The 26,148-nt window shown below is 38.4% G+C and overlaps 3 protein-coding genes across 4 annotated transcripts; all 3 read right to left on the reverse strand.

Moving 5' to 3' along the window:
• Positions 1 to 100: 100 nt before the first annotated feature.
• On the reverse strand, positions 101 to 18,172 carry LOC125225580 (acanthoscurrin-2-like). 2 transcript variants are annotated; one of them, XM_048129347.1, is made up of 4 exons: positions 18,082 to 18,172; positions 15,514 to 15,678; positions 731 to 1,154; positions 101 to 212 (listed from the first exon to the last, which is right to left on the reverse strand). In XM_048129347.1, exons 1-4 carry the CDS (start codon positions 18,155 to 18,157, stop codon positions 206 to 208), a joined length of 672 nt encoding a protein of 223 aa, XP_047985304.1. In that variant the 5' UTR covers positions 18,158 to 18,172; the 3' UTR covers positions 101 to 205. The 2 variants fall into 2 exon arrangements, with proteins under 2 accessions (XP_047985304.1, XP_047985305.1); XM_048129348.1 differs by lacking the exons at positions 15,514 to 15,678; positions 18,082 to 18,172 and adding an exon at positions 1,951 to 2,048 and having other exon boundaries at positions 731 to 1,211.
• Positions 11,321 to 12,635, reverse strand: LOC125225582 (glycine-rich cell wall structural protein-like). Its single transcript, XM_048129349.1, has 2 exons — positions 12,238 to 12,635; positions 11,321 to 11,712 (listed from the first exon to the last, which is right to left on the reverse strand). Exons 1-2 carry the CDS (start codon positions 12,311 to 12,313, stop codon positions 11,360 to 11,362), a joined length of 429 nt encoding a protein of 142 aa, XP_047985306.1. The 5' UTR covers positions 12,314 to 12,635; the 3' UTR covers positions 11,321 to 11,359.
• A 5,651-nt stretch (positions 18,173 to 23,823) lies between the features above and the next one.
• On the reverse strand, positions 23,824 to 25,993 carry LOC125225579 (glycine-rich cell wall structural protein-like). Its single transcript, XM_048129346.1, has 2 exons — positions 25,877 to 25,993; positions 23,824 to 25,154 (listed from the first exon to the last, which is right to left on the reverse strand). The coding sequence occupies exons 1-2, from the start codon at positions 25,929 to 25,931 to the stop codon at positions 23,896 to 23,898; spliced, it is 1,314 nt and encodes a 437-aa protein (XP_047985303.1). The 5' UTR covers positions 25,932 to 25,993; the 3' UTR covers positions 23,824 to 23,895.
• Between the last annotated feature and the right edge of the window lie 155 nt (positions 25,994 to 26,148).

A 26,148-nucleotide genomic window follows, 5' to 3' on the forward strand; every position in this document is an offset into this window, starting at 1 on the left:
TACTGTATTCAACAGCAATGTACGGTGGATTGTCACCGTTGTTAATAGAGGGCTCATGGTTAGGTGCGTCTGAAGTCATGGGATACAAATAAAAAAATCGTTAAAGAAACATACCGTTTATTACATACATATCTATAAAATTATGGCAAAATATATCTAAAATATCACATTGGGGTTTTCAAATCTCTGCCTGGAAGCTGTGGTCTTAACGTCTGAAACAAAACAAAAACGTTTTTGTTAATAAAAATCAGATCGCCAGATATACTGACCTAGATATTATTTTTCAAAAAAATAATACGAGTAAGTAATATGCAAAAACGAAAGTAGATATGTTAACTTATAGGATCATATTAATAACTAATTTATTATCGGCACAATCTAATCACCGTCATTATGATCATGGTCGTATACATTTGGTTGTTTATACTTAATACTTTATGATGAAAGGTCCAACAAAAATAAAAACTTTATATTTGTCTATGTGTAGCGGTTGCCATAGGAACGAGTTCGTTAATAACAAAAACGTATTCTCTCTTATATAAATTTCACCATGATGTACGTTGTGTGAGCGCAATTATACAAAATAAATTAATTATACATGGCCATCGACATAGAATTCTTGTTTACTCGCCAATCTAAAAACTAGCAGCACGGCCCACTAACACTTTACTCATGGTTAAGTATGCTATAGCAGTAACTATTACAATGTTGGTGATGCTTTAAAACTTACCCGTATCCGCCTTTGTATCCGCCGCCGCCGCCAGCGCTGGAGCTGGCACTGGCGCTAGCCTTAGCACTGGCACTTCCGAATCCGCCGCTTCCACCATATCCTCCCTGTCCGCCATGACCGCCGCCGTTGCCACCGAAGCCGCCGGAACCGCCATGGCCACCGCCTAATCCACCACCGCCGCCGCCACCGTGGCCACCGCCTAAGCCACCGCCGCCATGGCCACCTCCGAATCCGCCGGATCCACCGTGGCCTCCACCGTTGCTACCGCCGAAGCCGCCACCGCCTCCTAATCCGCCACCGCCGCCGTGACCTCCTCCGAGACCACCGCCGCCGCCGTGGCCACCTCCCAAACCGCCGCCGCCTCCGTGGCCTCCTCCCAAACCGCCGCCGCCCCCATGGCCACCGCCGAAACCGCCGCCGCCGCCTCCGCCACCTCCTCCTCCATAACCACCGCCTCCGTTGCTACCCCCGCCATAACCACCTGTAACAAAAAAAAATACACTGTAAACAAGATTTTTTTAACAGAATAGGAATATTATCAGTAGCGGCATTGAACGTGCGACTTGCAAATAGTGTCTAGATGGCCCACCATTTGATCCTGGCACTGTTGACAAGCAGCTCAAGCAGGGCTACTAAAGGTGCCGTGTTCCCGCAACGCCTCCCGAAATTAAGGCGTAAGTGGCTTAGTCCGTAGAAGACAGACAACCTTTAGTGGGTTTGGTATCCGAAAAACTTTCAAGGTTCGTGAAATATCCTTAATGAACTTAAACGGATGCAAAAAAGTGTAAACAGCATTACGTAATAATTTGTGCTATGCTAACTGTTTGATTTTTTTGTCTGATACTTGACATTGAGTGTGAAGAGGTAGATTAACAAAACATCTGCACGTGTAAATTCAAATAAAACAAAAGAGAGAGAAAATATTGAATTCGGGTTTGAAGTGGCTTATTACGAGTACTACGAGTATGTTCTATTAAGTTGAACATGATTGTAAATAAAGAAAATGGCTATAGATGTTAAAAACAGGAATTATTTAGATGTGATATCGTTTTAATTAGACACGATGGGAATATTTTAAGACTATTAAATTAACCTCAGTTCGCGAGGAAGGGCTCTTGGCATACTTAATAACATTTTTATTATTTTTGTCACGTAAACAATACCAAAGCACATTTTATTCACTAATAAATGGAGTTGTCTAGTAAATATAGGAAGTTTACCTGGATAGGCGTGGGCGCAGATGAGAAGTCCCAAAGCACAAGTAGCTATCACAAGCCGAGCCATGATGTCGACTGTGCCCGGTCTCGCCCGACCTATCTTTTATACATACCCGCTTATGTCATACAAGCATCAACATCACCACTAATATCTGACCATTCTTACATCTTATGCCTTAGTAATAAGTTTTAGAATAGCCAAGTCTAGATGATCACAAGGATAGTGCAAATTTGCGAGCTCTTCAGTTTTTACAATGAGCTTTTTGTCGGTAGTGCTTTAGGGTTCGTGTGAACTGTTTTGATTTTGAGAACTGGATTCGTGGCTCTGAAATGAAATATGTAAATAGTTAATGATGCTATACCACAGCCTTTCTATACCATAAGTGCGTTTTCACATTATCCGATCTGATATCGGATGTTGGAAGGATTTCAAAGAAAAAATCAAGGATGGCGGTCCTACATCCGATATCGGATCGGATAATGTGAAAACGCGCTAATACTCACCGTTGTGCATTGGATTCAATTTATTCCAAAAAATTTGTTGCCCGTCTTTCATATTAGCACGGTGTTCACAACTACGATGGAGATATAGCTGGTGTTATGAGTTAACCAAACCATAAGACTTATTAGGTATCGTAGCGTCTGGTTGAGGTAACTGGTGACTGAAGAGTTGGCGACTTCCTCACACAACGAGGAAATGTCGCCAGTATCCTTGGTACAATGCCTCAAGGGCCTATTTTGGACATTAGCTAATAGCCTTTAAGTTTAGTCTTAATCTATATATATAATTATGTAAATATGTTGATGTAAATAAATATATATTTTCATTTACATCGTTTATAGTACTATTTATTTATTATACTGATGTGGTTATATGTTGTATGTGTAGGCAGCTTGAGTAAAAAAACTTTCAAGCGAACTAATTACCAATTACGTTATGGGAATTTGTGTATCCGCTCGAGGGGTATTCATATGTCAGTCAAATGTATTTTAAACTGAAGGTTTATGTGTGGAAGTAATTCAAATTCATTATAATAAGTAATTTCTCAGATAGCAAAGCCTGACGGTGCGTCGGCGTCTTTTTCCATACAGTTGGCCCGAGGCCGACGCTACGCTCGCGAGACGCTAGATGTGGGGGACCCTAATGTGAAAACGTACTTATGTACGTGGCTCATGTTTACCTAGGTACCTATTCTTTAAGGTCATATTTTATTACATAAAAAAATATGCCTAAACAACTTGAAAATATAAAGCTACACTGTATAGTGTTGTGAATTTAAGCTTTGAGGCGTAAACTACAAAACTCGAGTCCCGACTTCTGAGTCTGAGGCTTCACCTCGAACCTTAAAGCCTCGACTATATACGTAGGTAAGCCTCAACCTGTCACTGCAATTAGTTCGCGTTTTGCTGTACGAGCACAAGAAACCTCGAGTCTTCAGGCCTCAAGCTTTAAAGCTTCTTAATGCGTTGAAGGTTTGTTTATAAGGTTTGTAGCTTTTTAAGTCAGAAAGCTTTTCAAGCCTGAGGTCGACAGAAGTAAAGGTCAGGCCAAGGCGATCGGATTCGCCCACTGAGAATTTCGTACTTTTTAGTATCCTGAGATACACGAGATACAGCCTGTTGACGTGACTGGATAGACGGACAGCGGAATTTTAGTAATATAGTCGCGTTATTACCCTTTTGTACGTCCCTAAAAACTGGCGTCAAATTAAGGGACAATAATACTTCCTGTCTATAACGCTCAGCTTGACGGTTGACCCAGGCTTTCGAGGTTTGGGGCGGGTGAGCTATCTATGAAGCCTGAGTCTTAATTATTCTTAAGAGCTATAAAAAGCTTGAGTCGGTTCTGAACCGTTTTTTAGCTCAAACCTTTAACGGCAAAGCTTGAATCGCTCAAGGTTTGAAAGTCTCACGAAGTCCTCAAGCGCTAGTAACAATATCTATCTCTACCGTTTGTACCGTATTGGCGCGTAATTACTTTTTCAAAAAGCCAGCGGCGTATCGCTTTCGTTTGGCGTGCGAGAAATGGTTCATTCTTGTCAGGCTACGGGGCTCATCTGTACTGAAAAACGTCGTACGATACACGTGCGAAAAGGAAATTCGTAACTCGTGTCGATTTAAAACACTCCCTTCGGTCGTTTATTTATCGCCACTCGTTTTCCTTTTTTACGCACTTCTATCGAAATGTGCCATAATAATTGTCGTTTCAGCCGCAATATTGCTACTTGTATCCTCATATTCTGTATTACTCGGAACCCTCAACTGCGCACTAAATATGTATTATTATTGTAACCCGATCAAAAATAAGTAAGTAGAACCGCGATAGTTTTTTGATTTCAACGTAACCAAGCGTTATGATTGTATGATTATTTTTTACTGGTGGCAAAAAGCCACATCCGGCCTAGCCGAATGACAATCGTTAACGTTAGACGACGACCCAAACGCAGTCCACTCAGTCTAGCTCAGTCGCGCCAATACGGAAGGACGATAGAGATAGCTAGCTACGAAAGCGATATTATCGTGAGCGTTTGTGCATATGGCTACGTCCCCAGCATCGCCATGGCTTCGGCATTCTGCTGTTTGCCTTTGTGCTTCACTCCTGAGAGTAGTGTAGGGTGTGTTGTATAATTAAATGCTTTTATAAATTATAGTGCGTACGCATCATACAATACATAACTGTCGCACTTTCAAACCAACTTAGTTTCCATTTTTGGACAGGGATATTTTGCAGTATAATATATATAGGAACGCCATGTCACACAGGTCATTCTTTAGTTTATTTTTTGGTATTTCTTTATTCATTGGATTAAAATTCGATTAATGCAATTAATGGAAAATTACAATTACAGCTAGCGTAATTTTGTACAAAACATAAACAGTGACAATTTTATCTACATTTCGTTACCTTACCTAATTTTTAAATTTTATCGATCCTTCCAATACTTGAAGAGATTGAAAAAAAAAAACCGGCCAAGAGCGTGTCGGGCCACGCTCAGTGTAGGGTTCCGTCACAGAACTTAATTTAGAGTATTTTGGTATATATGACATCTGTGGGTTCCGTAGTTTTCCGTATTTTTCTCAAAACTACTGAACCTATCAAGTTCAAAACATTTTCCTAGAAAGTCTTTATAAAATTCTACTTTTGTGATTTTTTTCATATTTTTTAAACATATTAGTTAGGGGAGGGGGGGGGGACGCACTTTTTTTTTCCTTTAGGACCGATTATTTCCGAAAATATTAATATTATCAAAAAACGATCTTAGTAAACCCTTATTCATTTTTAAATACATATCCAACAATATATCACACGTTGGGGTTGGAATGAAAAAAAATATCAACCCCCACTTTACATGTAGGGGGGTACCCTAATAAAACATTCTTTTTCATTTTTTATTTTTGCTCTTTGTTGGCGTGATTGATATACATATTGGTATCAAATTTCAGCTTTCTAGTGCTAACGGTTACTGAGATTATCCGCGGACGGCCAGACATGGCGAAACTATAAGGGTTCCTAGTTGACTACGGAACCCTAAAAATAGCTTATTCTGAGCCAAAAAACTTCCCTGGCGACGGAATGCAGTCATTAAATAGCCACCCTGTATATAGATCGTTTCTGTTAATTGATACACATTCAGGACAAGCTAGTTTCCACAATAAATCTTGATTTAGTGTGATAGTTTTTATTAAAGTGTACCACAAAAACGCTTGTAGTTTCAGATACTGTTGACAGCAGTATTGCCATTTTGAATTTGATTTTACAACAACAAATACCCTTGGGAATGAAAACGGCAACTCAACGGATACATATTTTTAGATTAACATTTTCAACAAGAAATAAAGCGATCGCAGAAATGTTTACGCCAAAAATAAGCCGACAGAAGCAATTTTTCTCAACCTCTTTTCTCGGAAAACATGATTTAGTTGGAACCGTCAAGAAATTATCACGTTTTCATATTAATTACATTAATAAATATTGAAATAGTGGAACCGCAGAATAATTAGCTCTATGAGATGTAGGTACCTACAAAGTATTTACATGCATGTGTTTTATTTTATGCAAATAAATGAAGGAATATTAATTAAAGCTTCACCAGTTACCTACCTGTCTAGTTAGTGATGTTCCTAATATTAACAGTTCCATGTTCGTACGGGTAATATTCCCGGATAAAATGTTGCGGAAATATTGCCGAATAAATGTAAACATTTCACTTCAAAAACGAATGAAAAAGTTCCATTTCATCCACAAGAGTGCAAAGTAATTTCATACAAATTGTAACTTGAAGTCCAAGGCTGACTGGTAGTAAGAAATAACCTTTTAATGATGATTTTGAATTATAAATGTTAAATTATGATTGCACATACCACTAACAATAGTATTTAATTCAATAAAAAATATTAACTTAAAAATTGATAGATTTTATTCATTTTCAACATTTCCATCGTCATCATCTAGATGGCTGGCAGTCCTCAACTGTGCGTTTCTCCAGAAACTTCCTGCCCCGCACAGCTAAACTGTGGAATGAATTGTCGCCTGCGGTATTTCCGGACCGATACGACCTTCAAATCTTCAAGAAAAGAGCGTACACCCATCTTAAAGGCCGGCAACGCACCTCCAACACCTCTGGTGTTTCGGGTGTCCATGGGCGGCGGTGATCGCTTACCATCAGGTGACCTGTCTGCTCGTTTGCCTCCTATCCCATAAAAAAAAAATTGACATTTTATAAGAAGATAATTTTATAGCTTCGTGCCTTAAGATCCTCGCAACGCTCAAGATTCCACTTTTCGAACCACTTTCTACGCTTGCGGTTCAATATAATTAGGTATCTTTCGCTTGCTCGGGTATAAATATTAGCACGTGCGGTTAAACAATAACTTTGCCCCCTTGTAAAAGAAAGTTTCACTTTACTGACAAGTGTGTCGTTAGTCACATAGGTCCTGCATCTGTAAGGTACCTAATGTTGTTTTATCTTCGATAAGTGATACCTTTATCAAGGCCAAGGACGGCAACTTTTTTGTTACCTATTTAATTACTTGCGTAGTAGTTTTATGTCGTTGTCTGGGTACCCAAAACTCTTGAGCTTGCCGTAGTCAATCTGTGAAGGAAAGTCCTATACTATTTTTACATTTTATTATTTTCTTCTTATTTTATTATTTTTATATGGGATATGGGTCAAATTGTGGCGTAGGCGAGAGGCTGGCCACCTGTCACTGCAATGTCACAGTTTCGTTTTCTTTCAACCCCTTAATTATTTGCCAAGAGTGGCACTGAAGCTTTAGTAGTTTCATGTGTTCTGCCTACCCCTTTATGGGATACAGGCGTGACTGTATGTATGTATGTATTATTTTCTTCAGATGGTCTTGTTCTTAAACAAGCCTCCTGATAAAAAACCATAACAAGGAGATTGTGTCGAAGCAGGCAGAGATGTGATTCTACGAATACACAGTAGCATTTTCCTTATACAAATTCGCAAAACAAAAGTATTGGGTTGGTAAGAAAGTAATGAGCGATCGATTGAATTCCACATAAAATTTTTGAGAGAGTTCTAGAATCTTCTATGGTCGAAAGTATATAAAGGGCGAGTCGCACAGTTTCTCGTCAGTCATTCGTCACTAGCTGTCGCCGAGCTAATATAAGGAAGAAAATGGACGAATTAAAAGTGCATGTAAGGCATTGCTTACTATATGAATTTCAGTCTGGCCATTCAGCCGCCGAAGCAGTGCGTAATATATGTCAGCGTGTTGCTCCTGAAGTTGTGTCTGAGGCCACGGCGAAACGATGGTTCCAGCGGTTTCGTAGTGGCGACTTTTCATTATCAGATCAACCTAAGTCTGGTCGACCGGTGAAGATTGATGTAGCCAAATTAAAAACCTTAATTGAAGGAGATCCGAGGCTAACGAGTCGTACTCTTGCTACCGAGTTAGGCTACTCTCATGTCACCATAGAAACACATTTACACGAGTTGGGAAAAAACTACAAATACAGTGTTTGGATACCGCACGAACTTGATAGAGATCAACTAAACCGCCGTGCCGATATCTGCATACAACTTCTGTCTTTTCGCCGCACATTCAACTGGTTGGACCATCTTATCACTGGAGATGGAAAATGGGTCTTATATATAAATCACACACGCAAACGTCAGTGGCTAGCTCCAAACGAAAAAGGAATAGAGGCACCAAAAACAGAGCCTCACCCGAAAAAAGTTATGCTGTCCGTTTGGTGGGATATTCATGGTATTATTCACTGGGAACTCCTACCAAGTGGAATGACTGTTACCGCATCAGTATACTGTAATCAGCTTGAAATTTAAACCAAAAAATCTGTCAGAATCGTCCACAGCATGCTAAAGTTTTTTTCTTACACGACAATGCTCGCCCACACATTGCAAAAGTGACTCGGCTAAAGCTATTGGAGCTAGGTTGGAAAGTGATACCTCATCCACCGTACTCTCCAGACTTGGCACCTACGGATTACGTATTGTTCAGATCGCTAAGCAATGCCTTGAATGAAAAAAAGTTCTATGATCAAGCCCATCTACGACAGTACATAGCTGAGTTTTTTGAATCTAAACCTAAGAACTTCTTCGCCGATGCTATTCATTCTTTACCAGAACGATGGAGACAAGTAGTAGATAACGAAGGCCGTTATATTTTTGATAAATGATTAAAATAATAAATTAAATAAAAATTACAATATTGGTTATGATTCGCTCATTACTTTCTTACCAACCCAATATAATATATGCAGTTGATTTTATAATTTGCAAATTAACATTGAGCCGATAACAAGGTTAAATTTTTAATGTTAAAATGCAAGCAAAAACAAGATTTTTAAAGTTGTGACTACTGGTTGTGTCTCATGATTCATAGCTTTCTAAATAAATAGCGATGACAACGTGGATGTCAATTCTGTTTCGATTTCTATGGACTCGTAAATTTATTTCGAAGGATAACATATATTTATACGTCTACGACTTGTTAACTAGGTCAGTAATAAAAGTTCAAATTGTAAAAAAAGAGGAATACCTATATTGATTAATTCCTTTAACCAAGTTTACCCTCTCCCACTAGTTTTAATATAGTAGTAAAATCTTTCTCAACATTTGCCAGTATGTGACATGTTTTGACAGAATTAATAGTTATTTGTTATACAAGGGTGCAAAGTAGTATTTTAACGCCGAGTGTGGAATTGAAAAACGAGCAAGTGAAAGGATTCTATAGTTGAACCACGAGCGAAGCGAGTGGTTCGAGAATAGAATCCTGAACTTGCGAGTTTTTTAACACACGAGAAGTAAAATACATTTGCACCCGAGTGTAACACAAAATTTTTCCCCTCAATATAGCGAGGAAACTACAACGCAAAAAAATGCGTTTATCACTGCTTCCAGTAGTTCCACAGGTGGTAAATCATCTTTATTACTACAATCATCGATTTAAACTTCTCTAGATACACTATCACCTACAAATTCGGCACTCAAAAGTGTCCGATCGCTTAGTTGCAAATGTGTGCGTCCAGTTGACAAACGAAAACTTCGCAATGTAGTAAAAACTACTTTCATTTTTTTACAAAAACAACGTTATTTCTTAGTACTTAAAGTTCAATTTCAAATGCAAGCAATTGGCGGTTATGACATTAATGAATGTGATCATCGCGAAAGCCATAAAATTTTATTACCGCAGATCGCAGGTGTGCATATTTTTAAAAAAATCTACGTCTTATTGCAACCAACTTAAGTTTAATTTCGTTTGCGCTGCAACAATCTAAACGCCATTTTTACATTGGGAACGAGGATGGACAGAGGCATCATGGGAGTCGCGCTATGAGATGAAAGGCGAGAATGAGGAAATTTGCGGTATTTTTGCGAAAAACTGTTTTAAAAAATCCTATTAGATAGAAAATTTCTTAAGGAACAAAACGTTTGGTATAACATTTTTCGAGATGTTGCGTATTTTAAGCGAAAAAAATGAGTTTTTACTGTACGATATTTTTATTGATATTATCTCAAACAAAAAAATATATAAGGTACGGCGGGACAATTTGGACTGGGGGACAATTGCAACTGAACTGATTAATATCTCCACGTTTTGCAATGTTTGCATTATTAAATAGAGTCAACTGAGTATATATATATATATATATATGTGTGTGTGTGTGTGTGTAGGTATGTATATATATAACATATGTGTGTGTGTGTGTGTGTGTGTGCGTGTAGTGAGTGTATGTGTAGCGATTATGTGAAGGTAAACAGTTGAGGGATTGTATGTGGTGTGTGTGAGGGTGCACTTGGAGAATATGAATTAAGTAGCTATTAAAACAAAGAAGAATTGAACGATGACATTAATTTATTATTCTACGTATAATTTCTTTCAAAGCTTTGTTTGGGTAAATCTTCTCTCCGCTCCTCAGCTATAATCTTGCGCCATTTTTCCCTTTCAACGTCTTGTTTTGGGAATCTGGAATAAAAAGCTTTTTTATTACTTAAAAACGAATTTGCTATTCCCGGGTTGTTTCTTTTTATAATTAAAGTAATTTATAAGATATGTATTAATATTATTGAATTGAAATCATTTATTTCAGACTTATTGGTCCATAATAATAAATAAATACATACATTATTAATATGAAATAGGCTTCTTTTACAAAAAATATAAATTAGCGACTCCATCATTCCATTTTTAACTATGTTCCACTTCATCCATCTTTTGTCGCCGTCCGCTCATTACTAGTATAGCGCGAGAGAAAGAGACAAACTGCGTAAGACCAAATCAAGGAATTTACTTTAATTATTCTAGAAAATAAATGTTTTTTGTAAGTTAGGAAGCCATTTTGACCACAAATGCATAACATTATAAAATTATTAACAATTACTTACCGGAAATACGATACGTCATCCTTTTTCAACGTATATAAGGTGTTATTTTTGCACTTTTTTACGGAGCACTTAGGCATGTTGCCGACACGGCGGATGAAGCGCTACTGACCGCCCAATTGTGCTTAGAACATTTTCAAGCACAATTTGCTGCGGACACATTCTAAGCCGTGATGGTGCATCTAGGTAGTTTAGATCGATGTTTGGGATACTGCGACAGAAACCTTTGTATTAGGGACATGTGTGTAACTTTGATTGTGTACATAGGTATGCATAGGTAGGTACATGTTTATGTATGTTTGTGCATTTTGATGAAAGTGAATATGAAGACAAACATAAATCATTGTACTTAGGTGAAAATCTTTTTGATAATTCATGTCTCAAATTATATACCTATGTACCATAGACTTTTAAACGGTTTGAACTATCGAAACATATAGATATACATACAAGTTAATATTAAAAATTACATGTTAGTCATGTGTATCATCTACTAACTAACCTGTTATTTCACAAACTTGCTAATTTCCATGTCAGCCTGTTTACTTCTTTCCATATCCACCACCACCTCCATATCCAAATCCGCCTCCGTAACCGCCGCCGCCCCCGAAACCGCCGCCGCCTCCACCGCCGCCGCCTCCACCGCCGCCGCCAAAACCACCGCCTCCTCCGTAACCGCCGCCGCCGCCGTAACCACCCCCGAAACCGCCGCCACCTCCGTAGCCGCCGCCACCTCCGTAGCCGCCGCCGCCGCCGTAGCCGCCGCCGTGCCCACGGCCATGTCCCCCATGTCCACCGTATCCACCCCCATAACTTTTGATGATGACTATTTTCTTTCCACCGCCATAGCCGCCGTAACCATGTTTAAAACCGCGTTTTTCCCTAATTGCCGGATCTGAAACATAAAACTTTGTTTAAAACACACATCAAACAGTAAAAATATAGAAGCGAAATGTAGAAGGAATATGTATATTAGAAGGCAGAGTCCATGTAGTGTAGGCTAGCGCTAGGCTATGCGCGATTTTAATAAATATTATTAATTGAAGTCGTGAACACCAATTAAGTAATATATTTTTGCTTTGCTTGTTCCGGCTTTAATTCAAACATAAAAAATAGATGTTTAAAATGTAGCACTGCTTAGGTAAGTATATCAACTTTGGAATATTCCCTAAATATTTAATTTTATTTCTCTACAGCAAAAAAAGAGTAGAAATCAAAAAGTGGCAAATAACAAATAGTCCTTATGTATAGTCAGGTTTTAAAGTTTTAACTCAAATAAGATATGATGCTGATGAACTTCTGTCATATTTATGAGACATTCATACGAGCTTTCCCAATAAAGCGATAGAAAGCGGTAGTATCTTACTCTATTAAAATGCGACACTAAACTTATTTGTATTATAAAGCTTTATTAACAAACCTGAATCCAGGGCAGCACTCTCGCAAAGACAGATAGTCAATGCAAACACCACGAGTAACACCAGCAGGAGCTTCATATTGGATAATCACTGTTTCTAAGCAACTCGGTCCTTTTTATACATCTTTATACGTTACGATCAGGTTATTTCCCAGGCTCTTGAATATTTTGATGCTTATTTAATTGGTAACTATGCTTTGCTTCGGATTAGTTTTAGGGTATCGTGGCCATGGTCAATTTTTGACGCGATTTGTCTGCGAAGCGCCGTCGTCCCCATTCCAACCACTGAAATGTTAAATGGATAAACAGAGTTGGAGAAGACTTGCATGCAAGTTGTTGTAAATAAGTTGAGTACAGTAAACCATAAGTGAAAAACTTTTTTTCAAATAAAAATAACCTAATTTTCGTCCAAACGCAATGATTCTGAATATTTTAAATATCTTGCACGTGTAAAAAGATTGGAATTTATTGCAGTAGAGTTGCATGCGTCCATAGACTACGGTGACTGCTTACCACCTTATGCTTTGCCTGTGCAGCTTGTTTGGCTGACGTATAAAAAAAAAGTAATTACTAATTTCCTGATATGTTTCTTTTAAATTTGGACTGCCCTTTATATGTAGTCCTAATTTTTTTTAAGTGTCTATAATACTTACCTACATATTTAGTTCAAATTGACATCCTATTAAGACCGTGGTTGCGAAACGGATTAAAATTGATAACAAGAACATTAAAATAAAAGAAGAAAAACATTTTACCGGAAATATTGCCAGGAACAATTATTGGTACCCATAACGGCACTACACTAGACCTCGTTAAAAAGTAATACATACTTAATATAAAAAGGTAGGTACATACAAAGTGAAGCTTTATAATAAACCAGTTGTAGCTTTAATAAGATTAAAAACATGCCTTCAATTCGCGGAATCCTGCAATATCATAATAAAAAGTTTTTTGTTAAAATATTATTATTCTTTGCGGGCAAAACCCAACAGGCTGGCTGAGACTCGAGAGCTTAATAGAGTTTTTATCTATATTTACGTCATGTTCAATAAGATGTTTTGTCTTAACCTCGAGCCGAGCCCACCATAACATATTTTTTAGGAGATTTTGATCCCGTCGAGTCTTGTTTATTGAAAACTAGCTTTTGCCCGCGGCTTCGCTCGCTTTAGAAAGAGACAAAAAGTAGCCTATGTCACTATTCAGCCCTTCAACTATCTCCACTTAAAAAATCGCGTCAATTTGTAGCTCCGTTTTGCTGTGAAAGACGAACAAACAAACAGACATACACACTTTCCCATTTATAATCTTAATATGGATTATTTCGAAATAAAAGAAATGGCACTTTATTTAACTACTTAAACCGAAAGTTGTTATTCTCTTGAAACACTATGTAAGGTAAACTGAAGGGTTTATCTTATGGGGTAAGATGATGGCGTATTCGATTGGGTATTGGCTAGGCAGACCTGACCATGAAATGTTTGCTCTCATAAATATGTATTTACCACATATCACGATACACACTATTTGTATTTTGTAGTGATTTTCCTACAATAGTTGTTATGAATACCTAGATTGATGTGTACTGTATGATCACTATGATAAAAGAGTAGGTACCCTAAAGGGGCCATCTAGGTCCAGTGGCGCCTTAATTCGGAGAATTGTTTTTTCTAATAAATGTTTGTTTTGTTATACATCATTTATTGATATTGAAACTATGTAGGACTGATAACTTCAATAATTAGCTTTCAAAATATATGATACGTATATAACAAAAAAGTATGTTAAAAAATACAATTCTCCTCATCTAAAATAGGTTCTCGAGACATTGTATCATTTAAGAGTTTTGAATGATTCGCGGTTATCTTCATTAGACTTATATTGACCGGGATGTAGACCGTGATTACCTTTTTGATTTTTGTCGAGCTATCAGAAACTTACATGCATCAGAAAGTTAATCACGGTCTATATCCCGGTCAATAATATAAGTCTAATTGATATTTCTAATACCGCTGTAACACGAGGAAGTCGGCAGCTATTCGGTTAGCAGTTTTGCCATTTTAATTTGTTATATACAATATAATGTAATATACGTATCATTGCTTGTCAGAAATATTTTTTTTATTTACATATGTAGCTATTTATTATTACAAAAAAACTTAATTATAAACGATGACGCAAACCAACCGACTTATAAAAAATAATGCGTATTTTAGTATTTTGCCGTGTGATGACTATTTATAGTTGTTTAATAGCACGGATCATGTTTTATTAATACAGCAAAGCAAAACTTGTTTATACATCCAAAATTTATTTAAATAGTATAACAATTGTTACTGTTGTTAGGACAACAATGAAAATTCATTAAAATAATAAGTATCTCCAGTTTATAAAATGAATGAGTGGGTTGATGTCAATTGTATCACATGGTCCAAAGCATTAACTGTTACAAAAAAACAGCAATTGTCATCAAATTTATAATTAATATAGTTTAATTGATTGTGGCACAAACCATATCTTAATTGAAGCAGTTAGAAAGTTTTACTCTCGTCTACTTGATAATGATGAGGTTCAATGTAATTTGTAGCTAATAGCTGAACTAGGGATGCGTGGAGGAATTTGAGGGAGGCCTTTGCCCAACAGTGGGACAATACGGGCTCTTAAAATGAGAAGTTATTGATAATAAAGAAAATAACTTTACAATTAAGCGATGCGTTTATTCTTAATTTTCAACTATGTACATTTTTTGAGATATTGTAAAATTATTCCTAATCAGTACGTTGGGATACATTTAATTAAGGTATTATTTAAACACGAAATTAATACAGAATAAGTATAAGGGCATTGAAGGCTAACTCAAATTCAATTATCGCAGAGAATATTAAACTAATAATTAGTAATTACATATAATACATTGTTTTTGGCGAGATGGCTAATGTATAGCTTTTAGCACATTTTCTAACAAAGGTTTACGTACTCGTAACTACAAAAATTATCTAGTTTCAAGAATTTATTATTTTTTTCCAAATCCACCCCCGCCTCCATATCCAAATCCACCGCCGTAACCACCCCCATAACCGCCCCCGCCGCCGAAACCGCCGCCGCCGCCGTAACCACCGCCACCCCCGTATCCTCCTCCATAACCACCGCCGCCACCATAGCCGCCGCCGAAACCGCCGCCGCCGCCGTAACCACCGCCACCGCCAAAACCGCCGCCGCCGCCGTAACCACCGCCGCCCCCATAGCCGCCGCCATAACCGCCGCCGCCACCATAGCCACCGCCGAAACCGCCGCCGCCGCCGCCGTAACCACCGCCTCCTCCGTAACCACCCCCATAACCGCCCCCATATCCACCCCCATAACCAACCCCGATACCACCGTAATCGTGCCCGTAACTTTTGATTATTATTTTTGTTTTGTTGCGGCGTTTAACTCTGATCTTCTGATCTGTAAAATAAAATACATAATAGTTATTTGTTTTACAAGGGGGTAAAGTAGTTGTTTAACCGCACGAGCCAATATTGATACCCGAGCAAGCGAAAGATTAAAAAAGTAGAATCTTGAGTGTTGCGAGGGTTTCAAGGCACGAAGGTAAAACAAACTTTGCCACCGGGTGAAACACATTTTTTTTAGAATTAAATTAAAAAAAAAAAACCCCGCCATAGTGGACCGACTTTCATGAAACATGGCTAAGAACACTCCCGACTAATTCAGCTTTCAAACAAAAAAAAAAAAAAAAGGTAATCTAAGTTGGTTCATCAATTCGGGAGCTACGATGCCACAGACAGACACACACACACACACAGATAGACAGACATACAAACACACAGACACCTCAAACTTAAACCGTCGTTTTTGCGTCGGGGGTTAAAAGTGACAGCGCTAGTAGGAGCATTCCATGGGCAGGGGGCCGATTTTTGAGTCTCACTGTCACTAAAATACCGGTTGAAAACGGTGAATTGCCTATTATTTTCAGTGACAATTTTCTGAATTCGAACGCCGTGAGACTCAAAAATCGGCCCCCTGTTCTCAGTCCTGTCCCGTACAAATGCATTATGAAGATACAGAAAAAGCGCGTAGGAACGAAATAATCCTTAATAAATTTGAACACTTTGGTTCTAGCACTTATAGTTTACGCGTGATCCGTCACGAAAGTTGGTCCTTTGCTGCAATCTTCTTTAGTGAATGTTAAGTTTTCGCCCAAAATGCATACGAAATCGTCGAAATTCGTTTGATATAACTAAAATATTGTAACTCATGACTAAAATAAAATTAAGGGGGAAAAATCACTACCATGGGTGGAATTTCCAATATGTCTTGGAATTCCAGTAACTATTTAAGACGTAATATTTTCACGGTAGTAGTCGCTAGGAGTACCATTGATCTATATAGTGTATCTATGACTGGGGATGAGCTTTTGGTAGCTGTTGGTAGAGCCCTGGAGTATCAATCCAGTAGCCGTGAGTCCAAGTCCCACCTATGGTAGTGATTTTTCCCCCTGAAATTCATTTTCAGTTTATAATATTTTAGTAATATCAAACAGATTTCGTAAGCAATTTGGGAGAAAACTTAACATTCACTAAAGAAAATTGCAGTAAAGGACCAACTTTCGTGTAGGATCACGCGAAACCTATAAGTGCTAGAACCAAAGTGTCAATGAACGATTTGTAGTAAATTTATCAAGGATTACTTTTTTCCTAGACGCTTTTTCTGATAACTTTCCAGAAGCAACGGACTATATAATTCGTAGGAATGTCGCTATTCTTCTTTGGCATGTAAATCAGGCATTTTATTTTCCTGTACATAATTATGCACAATAACCGCGCACGTGACACCCTTTGAGTTGCGGGCGTCCATAGGTTACGGTGACCGCTTTCCATCAGGCGGGCCATATACCTAGCTGTTTGCCACCGACGTGGTATAAAAAAAAATAACCTTAAATAAAGATTCTCCTTCAGTCAATTTTCAGATAATTCTCGTTTGTACGGGACAACGGTAGACTATTTAATATATATATATAATATAATATAATATATATAATATAATATTCTTTATTGCAACCATGGGATTTATACAGTTTTTATAAATAATATTACAGTCTCTCATGGACCCTGATGAGGGTGTAGCAAGTTACAGTCAATTTTACATTTCTTATAATTATAATGTGTTACTAAGTACTATATGTTAAAAAATAAAATCAACATTTTTTTTTTTTGGCTTCTAATTACATTTCAAATGTCGTCGTTCATAAACTCTGATACTGCATAGTAACATTTCTCCAGTAAGAATGACTTCAATGAGTTTACAAAAGATTTATGTTTTTTTATTGTTTTTATCGAGTTAGGTATTTTATTGTAAATTTTTATTGCGCTGTAATAAGGACCCTTCTGATAGATGTCGAGAACAGATTCCGGAAGAACTAGATTGTGTCTGCGTCGTTCGCTTTTATTAAATTCGAATAGATTTGGGTTGTTTCGGACAAACATTACAATCTCTAAAATGTATAAACTGGGAAGTGTTAAAACTGTTAACTTAAAGAAGTGAGGTCTACAGCTATCAGGTTGATGTATATTAGCTAGTATACGGATGCACTTTTTTTGCAGTATGAAGAGGTCACTTGCGTTTGTGCTATTGCCCCATAGCAGGACACCAATTCATTGATATCTACCGTCGCGAAGTGGTAGTCACTGCAGGGGGCTTTACTTAGTACCCTATCTCACTCGGGTTCTTAGTTCTTACACTTAGGTCGTTAGGGCCACTTGCAGGTTAGTGTGCTGTCAACGGTCAAATTCCATATAAAATAGTGGGTTAACTTCGGGTTAAGTAGAATAGAAATGTAAATTATCAAACCTGAATTTAAAGGAGCACTGTCGCAAAGACATATCGTCAATGCACACACCAAAAGTAACATCACTAGTAGCTTCATAATTTTAATAAATACAGATTATGTGAGACGGTCCCATTTATATATTATGAATTTATTTATACGTCGCCAATCAGGTATCTCAGGCTTATCTCTTGATTCTTATTTCATTTATAATTTGCTTTAGATTCGTTTTGGGGTCCCGTGGCTGTGATCCATGTTAGCGCCAAGCCAAGTAAGTGCCATGCAATCTCTTCCCGATCAAAATAAGTTTAGTGTTGGGTAATTATTTGTATTATAGCGTAGGAAAGTTATTAATTATTGACAATTTAGACAAGATAAGTCTTCAATGCAATCATTTCAAAATATGTAACAATATGTAATGACAAAGTCACTTAGCTGTCCCAAAACATATTACTTATCGATTATAGAGTGTGGGGAGAGACACTTTAAGAGACCGTGTGTTGTGTATTGTTACAGGAAGTTATAAATGTAGTGCATAATAGTCTTCCATCGTATTTCTCGTTAACTTTCGTATTTGTCATGACTCTTGAACGGCAGTAGGTACTTAAAAGGTACTTCTTGTACTAGCTGGAATAGGATAACACATTCGTGCCGTTAGGCAGTTAGGCAGAAAATACGATGAATAACCACAAAATTTAAATTTAGAAAAAATCCCTGACCGCGACATAGTAGACCGATCTTCATGAAACATGGCTAAGAATACTCCCGACTAACTCAGCTTTCAGACAAAAAAAACTTAATCTAAATCGGTTCATCGGTTCGGGAGCTACGATGCCACAGACAGACACCTACACAGACAGACAGACAGACAAACAGACAGACAGACAAACACACAGACAGACACGTCAAACTTATAACACCCCTTCGTTTTTGCGTCGGGGGTTAAAAAGTATACACGGTACAATGCTGAAAACTTCTTTGTAAATACGTGTATTGTACAAACTATGTACACATTTCCGCATAGGCGAGTAAAGTGCTGCTTTGCGCACTATTGCGACGATGCGCATATTGCCCTATTAAATGAGTTCCAGGTACTTCATTTAATTGCATAAATAAATCAGACAAATAAAAACATGATAAAACTACTTAAAACGAAATACCTAACCTACTTATAAATAAAAACCGGCCAAGAGCGTGTCGGGCCACGCTCAGTGTAGGGTTCCGTAGTTTTCCGTATTTTTCTCAAAAACTACTGAACCTATCAAGTTCAAAACAATTTTCCTAGAAAGTATTCATAAAGTTCTACTTTAGTGATTTTTTTCATATTTTTTAAACATATGGTTCAAAAGTTAGAGGGGGGGGGACGCACTTTTTTTTCCTTTAGAAGCGATTATTTCCGAAACTATTAATATTATCAAAAAACGATATCAGTAAACCCTTATTCATTTTTTAATACCTATCCAACGATATATCACACGTTGGGGTTGGAATGAAAAAAATATCAGCCCCCACTTTACATGTAGGGGGTGCCCTAACGAAACATTTTTTTCCACTTTTTATTTTTGCACTTTGTTGGCGTGATTGATATACATATTGGTACCAAATTTCAGCTTTCTAGTGCTAACGGTTACTGAGATTATCCGCGGACGGACGGACGGACGGACGGACGGACGGACGGACGGACGGACGGACGGACGGACGGACGGACGGACGGACGGACAGACAGACATGGCGAAACTATAAGGGTTCCTAGTTGACTACGGAACCCTAAAAATTGGCCTAAATCGCCGTTAATGGGCATATTAAATTAACCTACGGAATCTCCCACCATGCTTGATACGTACTTGACCGATTTTGTGTGTTTTTGTGTGTTTAATTTACGTCATGTCTAAAAACCCAAACTTATAATTTGTTTATAAGACAGGATTTCTACGTTTTTGTTTAAATCTATAACTATATGTATTATTTTACACTTATTTTCAACAACAAAACAGAAAGGTCGTTGTTCTAAAAGTGACTCACTTTTTTTAGTTAAAAGTAGCTTATACCTGTATCATTTTATGTATGTGTACATGAGCCTTCTTGAGCTTTGTGTGGACTTAACAATATTCATTTTAATTAGGTGTTTGAATTTTAGTTTTTAACAGGGTGAAATTACTTAAGAGGACCTGCCATACTCTTTGCGTAGTGCCTTTTGAGGTCATAATGAACATAATTCATTATGATGAAAATTGTGGCTATTCCACAGAAATGAGCGGCATCACGTCATTGGCAAATATCAAATGACATTTCGCACATAAGTTTCGAAAAACTCATCAGTACGAGCCGGGGTTCGAACCCGCGACCTCCTGAAATCCGGATTGAAAGTCGCCCGCCTCTTACCGCTACGCCACTAATATTTTCTATAATTTATATTATTTTAAGACACTGGCTGGCTGCTTTTATTGTGTAAAAAAATAAAGTTAGACGTTATGTTCTCGTAGGATTCAATGCAGGGTGTAAACCTAATACGGGCGAACCTCTTAACGGTGGTGAGTAACTGAGTATAGGACATAAAAAATGAAATTAGATAACTTTTACTTAAAATTGAAATATTTTATTTATCCATACAAATTAATTCGTCCCGAAACGTAATGCAAACACACTCGCGTTAAACGCTCGTTGACAGTTGTCATTGATTGTCATCGCAACCACGTTTACATTACATTGCTGCTGGGAAACTTTTCAAAAATTAATTATGGGCTGAAAATTAAGAGTAACTCAAAAACACCTCTTAATTGATGATAACAATATTGAATTATATGCCTGGTTTCATTTATCGCCCTTATTACGTTTACGCGCTGTATACTCTATGCTCGCAGGTACCACCTATTTATCTATTGTTAGCTGTCGGAAATAATTACAGAGTCAAAAGGTTGCAAAAAACCTAGATCTAAACGATGACGCCTGCTCATAAGAAATAATATCAGTATTTTGCGTGTAATGACTTGATTAATAGTTGTCTAGTACGGAATCTTTATTAAATCACATAACTTGTTTACAAGGGGAATTCAGATCCGATTAGGCAAAAAATCTTTTGCTGATTTAGACAAAAAAATCATTTAAAAAAATTATGGCGAAAAATAAATTAAATAAACGTATAACGTTAAGGTTTGAGGAGTTTCCTCAATTCCTCATGAATCCGTTTATATTATAAGAAATCGAAGCTTGACAAACTTTGACTTGAAAACTCAATATGCTTAACAAACATAACTAAATAAATGTTACTGTTCTGAACTTAAATGCATGCTTTTCTTACAAAAATACCAAAGTCACTATGAGTGTGCCGTTCAGATTTGAGGAGTACGGTTCTGACTATCATCAGCAGTTCCACTGCACCAAATGTCACTGTTCTGGACGTAAGTGCATGCTGTTCTTATAAAAATACCAAAGTCACTATAAGCGTGCCGTTCAGATTTGAGGAGTTCGGTTCTGACCATCACCAGCAGTTCCACTGTACCAAATGTCACTGTTCTAGACGTAAGCGCATACTGTTCTTATAAAAATGGCAAAGTCACTATAAGCGTGCCGTTCAGATTTGAGGAGTTTGGTTCTGGCCATCATCAGCAGTTCCACTGCACCAAATGTCACTGTTCTGGACGAAAGTGCATGCTGTTCTTATAAAAATACCAAAGTCACTATAAGCGTGCCGTTCAGATTTGAGGAGTTCGGTTCTGACCATCATCAGCAATTCCACTGCACCAAATGTCACTGTTCTGGACGAAAGTGCATGCTGTTCTTATAAAAATACCAAAGTCACTATAAGCGTGCCGTTCAGATTTGAAGAGTTCCGTTCTGGCCATCATCAGCAGTTCCACTGCACCAAATGTCACTGTTCCGTACCTAAATGCATGCTGTTCCTTTAAAAACACAAAAATCACCATATATACATTCAATAAAAAAAAAAAATTCAAAATCGGTCCAGTAACGACAGAGATATCGAGGAACAAACATTAAAAAAAAATAAAAAAAATAAAAAAAAACATACAGACGACTTGATAACCGTCCTTCTTGAGAGATATGAGGCGACGGTTAAAAATCGATATAAAACGCAAAAATTGCGGATTTAATGCCGATGGCACTCTCCTACAACAGTTTTTGTCCGAGGCACCGTGGAACTGCCGATATCGGCAGGACGCTTCCGACATTTTTTGGCATGCCGGGGGCCAGTTGTTGGCCGATAATATTTGTTTGTGTGTGTATATAATGTATACAGGGTGTAAACCTAATACGGGCGAACCTCTTAACGGTGGTGAGTATAGGACATAAAAAATGGAATTAGATAATTTTTACTTAAAATTGTTTTTTTTTTTTATCCATACAAATTAAGTAATTCGGCCCGCAACGTAATGCAAACACCCTCGCGTTAAACGCTCGTTGACAGTTGTCATTGATTGTCATCGCAACCACGTTTACAGTACATTGCTGCTGGGAATTTTTTCAAAAATTCATTATGGGGTGAAAATTAAGAGTAGCTCAAAAACACCTCTTAATTAATGATAACAATATTGAATTATATGCCTGGTTTCATTTATCGCCCTTATTAGGTTTACGCGCTGTATATACGTTTGTAGTAGTGTGCGTGACAAAAATGGCGTCTATTAAACAGCTGCTAATGATCGAAATTCAAATTAGTTGAAAATTCCCATTGAAAAAAAATAAGGTTTTAATGCATCGGTCCGAATTGCGGATACTAGTTTTTTCATCTTTTAGTAGATATAGTTGAATGTAAAATTATTTATTTTGCCTGACACTCTGAGTATTTTTTATGCGCGTTATCTTAATTTTACAATATAATATTTAGGATATAGTGCTTATAATTATTAAATATAAACCATTTTTTAAATATTTTTTGATACAAAATCATACTTCATTGATTTGGAACAATGCGTTTTATCGGACCGACATCCGACACTATCGGAAGCGTTTATCGGATGTAGGATGTCGGTCCGACATCCGATATCGGATCGGATAATGTGAAAACGGCCTGACAAACTTGTTTGACAGAGTATAGGCTAGTTTCCTTACTAGTCAAATCAGCTTCTTTTAAGAACTGTCAAAACGATTTGCTAATATGGAATTACTATGAAATACTGAGGAGTGACGTCACGGTCAATTCATTTACAATATATCATTCTCTATGACTTATTAAATAAAAATTATGTTTAAACATAACTACTGTCCATATTTTTCTAATTCTAATTATGTGGTGCTTTATTTCGTGCACTGCATAAAATATTTTATTTTAAGTATAGGAAACTAGCCTATTGGTAATATTGAGCATAGTATCTATAAAGAAACCAGTTACTGACGCGTTATGTTATGACACTATTATCAACGCCATAAACATTAACCACGACGAGGATTGGACAATTAAGACGATACGATACAGGTCTGCTCTCGACTATTTCCTCCCTGGTTTTTGAAGATAGAGCAATGATTTTTTTCATCACAGATTATAATTATTTTTATCTGTAATATTGTCTTCGGTTACCGCGATAGTACTCATGAAATAAAACTATGGAAACGGATTAAATCGCGTATAATGAATTTAAAATTCATCCCGACGTTTCGAACTCTCTACAGCGTTCGTGGTCAACGTGGGCAACGATATAATGAGGTCGGTTCAGGAGCTTCCTTGCGACACGTCGTAAGCAGCCCTGATCATGATCTGATGAGCGATGGATAGGTGATGATAGGGAGATGGTTAAAATAAAGTAACATACAAAAAATAAAAACATTTTAATTTGAACATTATAAAAAGATCACAGTCTTACTTATACACGCTAATATTTAACCTATTTTCCGTAACCGTAGCCGCCAGAACTTGCAGACGCGGAAGCCTTCGCGCTGGCGGATGCGTAAGCGCCCGACCCTGATCCACCAGATCCACAGGAGGAAGAGCCACATCCACCGTGCCCACTGTCACTGCCCCCGTGGCCTCCACTACCTCCGTAACCACCGGATCCACCATGCCCGCCGGATCCACTATCGCCAGATCCACCGCCTAGGCCACCACCCCCGCCGTAACCTCCAGCGCCGCCAGAACCCCCATGTCCACCGGATCCGTGGCTTCCACCGTCTCCAGATCCACCACCGAATCCCCCGCCCAGGCCACCGCCGCCTCCATAACCACCAGAGCCTCCAGATCCACTGCCAATTCCACCTGATCCACTGTGCCCACCAGATCCTCCTGATCCGCCACCTCCATAACCTCCAGATCCACCGCTTGATCCACCATGCCCTGATCCCCCATGGCTTCCTCCTCCAAAACCACCTCCTATGCCACCGCCATTGCCTCCACTTCCGCTACCACTCTGGACATACGCGCCTTTTTCACCATCACTGCCGCCTCCGAAACCGCCGCCACCGCCATAACCACCGCCGCCTCCAAATGAGATTCCACCTCCTCCATATCCACCCTTTCCTCCGCCTCCTCCTCCAAGAGTGATCCCACCAGAACCTCCATCAGAGCCATGGGCTCCACCGGACGAGCCACCGTAGCCTTTCCCACCTCCACCGCTTCCTCCGAACGAGATTCCACCTGATCCTCCATCAGAGCCATGGCCCCCACCGCTATGTCCGCCTCCAAGACCGCCACCGCCTCCAAATCCACTGCCACCTCCGTACCCTCCTGACCCTCCCTGGCCTCCATTAGATCCACCGCCGCTGTAACCACCGCCTCCTCCGTAGCCTCCATTCCCAAAGCTTCCTGTGAAGGCGAAACCACCAGATTTACCATCATCGGACTTGGAATAAATTACTTTCTCATTACTGGCACCGCCGAAGCTACCTCCGCCGTGGGCACCTCCTCCTGCACTTTTAATGTGGTCAATGCCAGATCGCACTTTCTCTAAGATTTTGTCGACGCCGCTCTTGATGCCTTCTAGGTTGAATCCGCCGTGGAATTCTCCGCCGCCGTCGCCGCCGTCGAAACCGCCGCCGCCGCCGTAAGCACCGCCGCCGCCGCCGTAAGCACCGCCGCCGCCGCCGCCGCCGCCTCCGCCATAGCCGCCGCCGCCCCCGTAGCCACCGCTGCTTCCTCCGCCATAACCTCCTAAGGCAAAAGAAAATAAAAGCATAATGATAACATAGGAAGGACACATCACGTTTATAAATATTTGTTTTCTTTTTATTTAGTTTGTTTTTTTTTCTTTTCTAGTTCATTCGAGTTTGCACTTTACATATTGAAAATGTATCGAGCTAGATCTACTTATAGCATGTTATGGTTTGTAAGTAATATTCTCTTTAAGGAAACTGTAAGTCTGCAATTTAAGTGCTTTAATCTATGTCAATGTACATATAATTATGCGACTGTTTGTTTCTTATTAAATAAAATAAAAAATAAAAAATAAATAAATAAAAGTAATTGATATTAATTTGCCCAATATCAAAACCTTATCCAAAGTAGCAACGCAGAGTTGTTCTGCTTGCCTGCTATTTATAATTTGTGTATTCGGAACATTTGTAATTTATAAATTTTATAATGCAACTTTATTTTTTTTCATAGAAGTTCAAAGTTTTAATGATCGAGAGAGCTTTATGAATGTTTGCATCTCAATATTAAAATGCAGTAAATAATAATTTCAAAATAAAACAATAGATTTTTTTTCAAAGACCACTCATCTGCTAAACACACCCCGAACGTAACAAACATTTAATCCTTTCAAAATAAACTTGGCATTTCAAAAAAAAAATCAAATTACATTTACTATATTAATGTGACTATTTTCACTAATTACCTATAATTAATAAAATATTATTGATCTTAAACCCTACCTGCTTGCGCGAGCGCAACCACGCACGCCGCAACCACACAAACTCTGACCCTCATGTCTGCTTCTAGACTACCCAACACCACCCGCCAACCTTTTATATAACTCCTATACTCGATGCAGATGCGCTACACTCAGATTACTGGGTGGCTAGCCGAATGGCACAATCGCTCACGAAACGCTCACGAAACGAAGCGCTAGTAGATATCTATCTCTATCGCGCTTGCGTATGGCGCGACAGAGCCAGCGGCGTATCGCTTTCGTTTCGTGAGCGAT

The sequence above is a fragment of the Leguminivora glycinivorella genome, chromosome 4, assembly GCF_023078275.1.
Source record: "Leguminivora glycinivorella isolate SPB_JAAS2020 chromosome 4, LegGlyc_1.1, whole genome shotgun sequence".
Lineage (NCBI taxonomy): Eukaryota > Metazoa > Arthropoda > Insecta > Lepidoptera > Tortricidae > Leguminivora > Leguminivora glycinivorella.